Source organism: Centruroides sculpturatus, unplaced genomic scaffold (genome assembly GCF_000671375.1).
Source record: "Centruroides sculpturatus isolate CEXI.00-Female unplaced genomic scaffold, Cexi_2.0 scaffold44, whole genome shotgun sequence".
Lineage (NCBI taxonomy): Eukaryota > Metazoa > Arthropoda > Arachnida > Scorpiones > Buthidae > Centruroides > Centruroides sculpturatus.
This window is the reverse complement of record NW_019384307.1, coordinates 906,532-913,422: the sequence shown is the minus strand read 5'-3', so window position 1 is coordinate 913,422 and position 6,891 is coordinate 906,532. Positions and strand designations below refer to the sequence as shown.

General features: G+C 31.2%; 1 protein-coding gene across 1 annotated transcript; it reads left to right on the top strand.

Annotated features, from left to right (window-relative positions):
• Positions 1-227: 227 nt before the first annotated feature.
• On the top strand, positions 228-6,517 carry LOC111619823 (patched domain-containing protein 3-like). Its single transcript, XM_023361645.1, has 4 exons — positions 228-909; positions 989-1,081; positions 1,238-1,303; positions 5,298-6,517. The coding sequence occupies exons 1-4, from the start codon at positions 228-230 to the stop codon at positions 6,515-6,517; spliced, it is 2,061 nt and encodes a 686-aa protein (XP_023217413.1).
• Positions 6,518-6,891: the final 374 nt, after the last annotated feature.

The window sequence follows — 6,891 nt, the reverse complement described above, 5'->3', positions numbered from 1 at the left end:
TTATTCCTATTTTAATAACAGCGACATTCTCAGCATTCGTATTCAATATAAACACAATCTCAAGCACAATCCAACTGACATTCGCAGATTCAGGAAAAGTCTATAATACTAAGAAGTTCGTTGAGGAAACGTTTCCTTTTAACACATCGAAATTCTTTGATCCGACAAGATATACAAACATACCAAAATGTGTGTTTGTGATATTTACAAAGAAAGGTGGTGGTGACATGCTCGAAAAAGATGTGCTACTAGAAATAAGTTTGGCGGATCGACTAATTAAAAATATAACAATTAATTATGAAGGTGTAAACATTGGATATTCAGATATTTGTGGACGTGTAGGCGAAAAGTGTTTTGAAAATCCGATTATCGAAATATTGCCCGATATTGATAATATAGTGCAGAGAAAAAAGAAATTAAAGTATCCGATCGACATAGATCCACTGACATACTCTTATCAAATTAATTCTCTCAACTTTGGGGGTGTAATCGAAGATGAGAACGATGTGATTCAAACAGTAAATGCTATCAGATTAACGTATTTCACAGACGAGAGCGACGAGAAAAAACAAAATGTCATAGAAAGATGGCGAACAGAAGTTTATAATCGAATAAGAATTTATCAATTTAAACATGTTCTGTGTTTTATTGATTACACCTGGTCAATAGAAGAGCGAAATGTGCAATTAAAGAATAATATAAAACCGATGATAGCGGCACTGGTTGCATTTATTTCTGTTTTTACTGCTGTTACGTGTATGAGCAACAATTGGGCAAAAAGCAAGCCTCTTCTAGGTGTTGCAAGTGTCGTATCGGCTGGTCTGGCCGTAATCACATCTTTCGGATTCATGTCGGTTGTCGGTGTACAGAATAGTATTTGGAACATCACCATTCCATTTTTAGTTCTCGGTAAGTGATTACTTACGCTTTTATATTTGTTCTCTTTTCGATTGTGATTTCTTCAATTAATAAAGATTTTCTGTTGTAGTGACAGAGATCGACGATGCCTTCGTATTGTTAGCGTGTTGGAGAATATCAAACCCCAAGCATAAAGTACACAAACGTATGGAAGAAACATTGGGTGAAGCAGGAATTTCTATAACGTTAACATCATTGACGAACCTATTTTCCTATTGCATTGGAATGATGTCACCTTTCCCTCTTATAAGAATGTTTTGTTATTATTCTGCAACCAGCATAGTGTTTACGTTTTTGTATCAGATAACGTTTTTTGCAGGGTGCATGGCATTATCAGGACGCAGTGAAGAGAAACAACGACAAAAAGCACTTCGTGTTATTTTCGGTAAGTTCATTAAACTTTTTAAATTGTATATATATAGAATATGGGATTTTTCATAATTTGTATGCCATACGACATTGTAGAGAGTGATTATTGGCAAAGTATGAGGAGTAAGTATGTTGTGTATATGATGCATTATTTCGTTTAACTGTTCTGTTAATTAATGGAAAATGATTTGCAGAAACTTAATTTTTGTGGGAATTTAATATATAAAACATTATCAGTATGTATAATTGTTTAATATTCTGGAAATATTTAGAGTTTATATATTATTAAAGCATTATGGTTGAAATGAAATCTGAATTTTATATTACTCTACCAAGTAATTCAAGTTTGAATGTATTTTCATCTAATACTCCATCACATCGCATTACAAAACTGTTATCACCTATAATTGGAAAATGGGAATTTGTTATATATGTATTATTTCAAATCTTGGTTTAATATAACTAATTAAATATTTATAAAATTTAATAACTAAAATAATTCAGATCTTGACTTATTGAAAAATGATAATTATGAAATTTATTTAATAAAAGATTACAGAATATTAAATATTTTAAATACAGTAGACCCCCCTATAACGCGTAGATACGTTCCACTTTATAAGAATTTCACATTGTAGGAATCCTTAAATACATGAGCCAATCGCAGCCCGACACGTGTCAAGTTCACGGACTACGGCTGTTTGAAAGGTTTTCTTCCATAAAATTAACCGATTCTAGACTAATTCGACTCAACATTTCCAAAACATGTATAATTTTTTGGGAATAATCCGTATAAACTATGCTATAAACAAAAAATTGCAGGATTACTTACCGAGTGTGCACCGTTCGACGTCGCCATTGCTTAAGCTTGTTTTCGTCGCGGAGCAGCGCACCAAACGGCGGCCGCGATTTCTGAAAAGTTATTTTTCTGCGAAAACTTCGTTGAACTTTGGAGACGTCATTAATTTAAATAATCTTTATGGCCGTTGAATAAGAAATGTTTCTTTCACAAGAAATGTATAAAATTACAGCTGTATTAGACTTACGGTACCTAATTTACATACTGTACAGACGATAGTAAACTCAACTTACTCCCCTAAACTCTCCATAGCGTGGTGCTGGACGGCAGAAAGTATATATATAATTATAATAAAGTTAAAATAAATTAAGTTAATATATAATTAATATATAGTACTTAATTTATATATAATACTGCACAGATGATAGTAAACTCAACTTACTTGACTAAACTCCCTGTAGCGTGTAAGTAGTTCGGCTGCTCGTCTACTATTGGTCCAGATTCGACCAATCCTGTCGCGACACGAGTCGGCGACGACGTTTTACGAGTCGCTTTTAGCGTCCTTATGCGAATACTGTCGCATTTTTTCGCCACGTTATAGGAATCTCCGTTATAGGAACCCACGTTATAGGAAGTCGACTGTATATCTAAAGTATGATATTTAACTGTCGACCATCGGCATTAAATTAGATGATCACTTTTTTACTACTAGAAAAAAATTAGAACAAAATCTGAGTGTAATATTGTTATAAAAAACAGCTGAAAACAATACCTATGGGATTGTATCATACACAAAAAAGATCGTTGAAAGAATTATTGGATATTAAATATATATTGTTATTTAATAGACAAGTAAAATTAAATTTAGCTAAAAATATAAAAATAAAAATTTGAAAATGTATTAAGAGCTATATTAGGTTTTACTAATAAAAAATTTATTGAAACAGAATATATTAGTGGATATTCTATAGATTTATCTGCTTGAAATACAGTAGAGCGTCGTTTATCCGAATCAATTGGGGACTGGGGTCGTTCGGATAACTTATTTTTCGGATAACCGATTATGTACGAAAAAATATATTAACCAATCTCATGTTGGAATTTTTCTCCGTTGCGTGTCGCTTCGCGTTGAATTTTTGTCGATGCTAAGCCTAACGTAAATTTTTAAAAATAATAATCGTGGCTATTTTATCGTTAAAAATTATTTTTTTTATCTTGTACAAACAGAATAAATATATTGAAAAATATAAAAACAAAAAAAAATTATACTTTAGAAATTAATCTGGTATCAAAAACGTTCGATTCAGCACGACACGCAGTCCTCAGAAAAACACCACACAAAAGTGCCAGTGCTGCCAGCTAAAACACACATTTCAACTAAAATAATATTGGAGTAGCCCAAGATATAGCCAAAGATTAGAGCGCCACAACACTAGCGAAAATTTAAATTTGCCGATTAGATTTCTTTCGGATAACCGACGTTACGGATAACCGACTTTCGGATTTACAACGCTCTGCTGTAATGAAATTTATATACTTTGTGATATTATTTCAGCATATCATGTAAATGATATATATTTGCCATTGTTAAAAATTATTTCAAAAGGTTTAGTATAAGTAACAGTATAACAAACAGTATAAGAAACAAATTGATCGTATTTTTCCAACGTTTCTATTTTGTAGTAAAAAAAAATTCAAAAAGCTTTATTACTTTCCAGAAATAATGATGTTTTTCCAATATTATAATTGGTCATGAAGAAGCTTTGAATAAAAAAGTAATTAAAATACCAATTTTAAAGTTAAATCATTTACTTTACCACAGATGACAAATAAAAGCATTTGGTATAATTCATCAGTTTCCATTCAGAGAAATTATTGGATTAGTATCTAACACAGCTTTTAATAGGAGTATACAGTAGATCTCCCTATAAGACGGGTTCCTATAATTACGATTCCTATAAGACGGCGAAAAAATTGTCGCGGTATCCGTAAACAACGGTAGAAAAACTGCTATAATTACGTAAAACGTCATCGGGCAGCCGAACTACTTTCCGCCGTCCAGCGCCACGCTACGGACAGTTTAGGCGGGTAAATTGAGTTTAGTATCGTCTGTACATATAATTATATATAAATTATATATAAATTAGGTACTGTATATATAATTATATATTAACTTTATTTATTGTAACTTTATTATAATTATATATATACTTTCCGCCGTCTAGCGCCACGCTACGGAGAGTTTAGGCGAGCTATCGTCTGTACAGTATGTAAATTAGGTACCGTAAGTACACCTCTCGAGTTTATTTACATTTAAATAATATTAAAAATAACACCAACACACTGTTAACTTGCCGTGTTCTTGCATACGTAATATTAGAAGAAATTCAGTACTCACAACATATCTTGTTCTGAGTTACACATTTTATAATTGACATGACAACAGAAGTATTATATATAATCAATTTTCTGTTGACAGTATTGCAGACTTAAAATGTTTTGTTATATAACTAGTATACACAGAGTTGTCTTTGATGAGTCGTCTAAACTCATGTGACACTTTAATGCGAAATTTCATATAATAAGGGATTAACGTTTTTGACTGTATTTCCTGGCTTGTTAATCGAATTCCAAGTTTTATATACCGTTAAAAGTACATTTATTGGTATCATATAGTTTAAGTATTTATTTTATCGTCGAGCATTAAATTCTGCTCTTTGTAAATTATTTGTGGCTTTACTACTTTTTAATGTATGTTACAAATCAGGTTTTTTTAGACACATGACTTTGTAGCCGAAAACCTCCACGTGAACGTTAAACGAAGAGGTAGTATTAACCTTACGTAAGCCACTGAGAAGAATCCATCCTTTCTAACTGCTGATTTTCCTTCTCCTTTCCTCTCTTGCCTCTTTCGTTAGCGGTTATTTTCTGTTTTAATTTAAGAAAAAAAAACAGTCTTTCGTTAACATAAAAAATCATGGCGAAAAATATAATACAAAAAAGTAATTGTTTTGTATTCTCTTACGTGATTTGATGAAATGACTGGACAGTTTCCATTTCTCTGTTTTGCTGATATCTTTTATTTATTAATTATTTTCCAGCTAATTATTGTTACACAAAATGATTTAAAAACTAACTAAACATGATTCTTAAATTTGTTTTTGAGTAAGAAGTTGTATATATATTCTAAATGACTAACTTTTATTTTCAGAAGATATCGAACATTCTTCTACAGAGGAAAAAATGTCTACTGACGAGCCAACAATGTCATGTTTTAGGGATAAGTTGGGGAAAATTCTATCAATGAAGGTAATGAAGATAACAGTTATCATCGTTTACTTTATGAATTTATCATTTGGAATATGGGGAGCCTTAACTATAAAACACGGTATAGAATTTACTAAGTTATATCCAGAAGAATCGGTAATAACACAGGGTATTAAAATATATTATAACAGTTTCGGCCGTTATACGTTTCCTTATCAAATAATCATTAACAGCACACTTGATTATTCAGATTTAAATGTACAGAAATCAGTGGATGAACTACTCAACAAATTCGAAAGTCTTCCATACATTGCAGATTCCCGATTAACAGTTTCTTGGTTAAAATATTATAAAGAATTCCAAAATCATCCGCTAGCAAAATATTTATTACGGGGATACAACATGTCGGTTAAAGAAGATTTTTTTGATGCACTTCGCAATGTTTTCCTAAAATTTAAACCAGCGGAACAATTCTCCGATGATATCGTCTTCAATTCTGATGGATCCGATATTATAAGTAGCAGATTTCACATCCTTGTAAATGATACGTTAAGTCAAGCAGCTGAAATGGAAGTGTTAAAAACTCTGTGGAAAATTGCTGACGAAATTGATTTTCCTGTTCTTGTTTATGCAGCAATCGCATCTGTGTACGAACAAGGAATAATAATTGGACGTACAATTCAGGATTTATTTTGGATCACTTCATTTTTGGTTATGATTCTTTTCGTGGTTATCATACCAAACATTGTCGTTGCTGTTTTGGTTGCAATATCGGTAACATCTACCATTGTAGAAACTTTAGGATACATGTCTCTTTGGGATATAAACATGGACATTTTATCTATGATGAGTCTGATATTATGTGTCGGATTCTGCGTCAATTATCCGGCTCACATATCTTACGCGTATATTTGTTCTCCGTACCAAACCCCCAATGAAAGAATGAAAGACAGTCTGTATCGTATAGGCTATCCAATATGTCAAGGATCTCTGTCAACCATTTTAGGAATTTTATTTGTATATAGAGATATGTACGCTTCAATTATATTTATGAAAATTGTATTTCTTATCACATTGGAAACAGCATTTCATGCATTGATATTCATTCCTGTGGTTCTTTCTTTGATTTTCTCAATTTTTCCTAAAGCTGATAACACAATATAGAGACAGAGGTAAAGAGAAATATTACCGGAGAATTTACTATTGTAATTATAGAATATAAATTACAGTTAAAAACTTTAAGACCTATTTTTTCCAGTTAATCTCAATTGTACAAAAAACTTTAATGTAATAATGGTATCAATGGTTACTTTTCCAGATCTGACACAATGTAGTATATTATTCTTCAAGTATTTTACATCGAGAATTTTTAAAATATTTACGTTTTTTGATGTCAGTACTTACGAGTAAAATGTTAGTAATATTTCATTTTACTGTAATCTTGTTATAATAAATTATATATGCATTAGAAATGTATATTTAAATAATATAATGGATTTTCATTTAAAATTATACACTTTTAAAATTTTTATTGGAGA

Bases quoted from the DNA above. Each gene is read 5' to 3' on its own strand.
- LOC111619823 (XM_023361645.1), top strand. From the start codon at position 228: ATGCTCGAAAAAGATGTGCTACTAGAAATAAGTTTGGCGGATCGACTA. The intron at 910-988 runs GTAAGTGATTAC...TTTCTGTTGTAG, and splicing joins CATTCCATTTTTAGTTCTCG to TGACAGAGATCGACGATGCC. The intron at 1,082-1,237 runs GTGAAGCAGGAA...CGTTTTTTGCAG, and splicing joins ACGTATGGAAGAAACATTGG to GGTGCATGGCATTATCAGGA.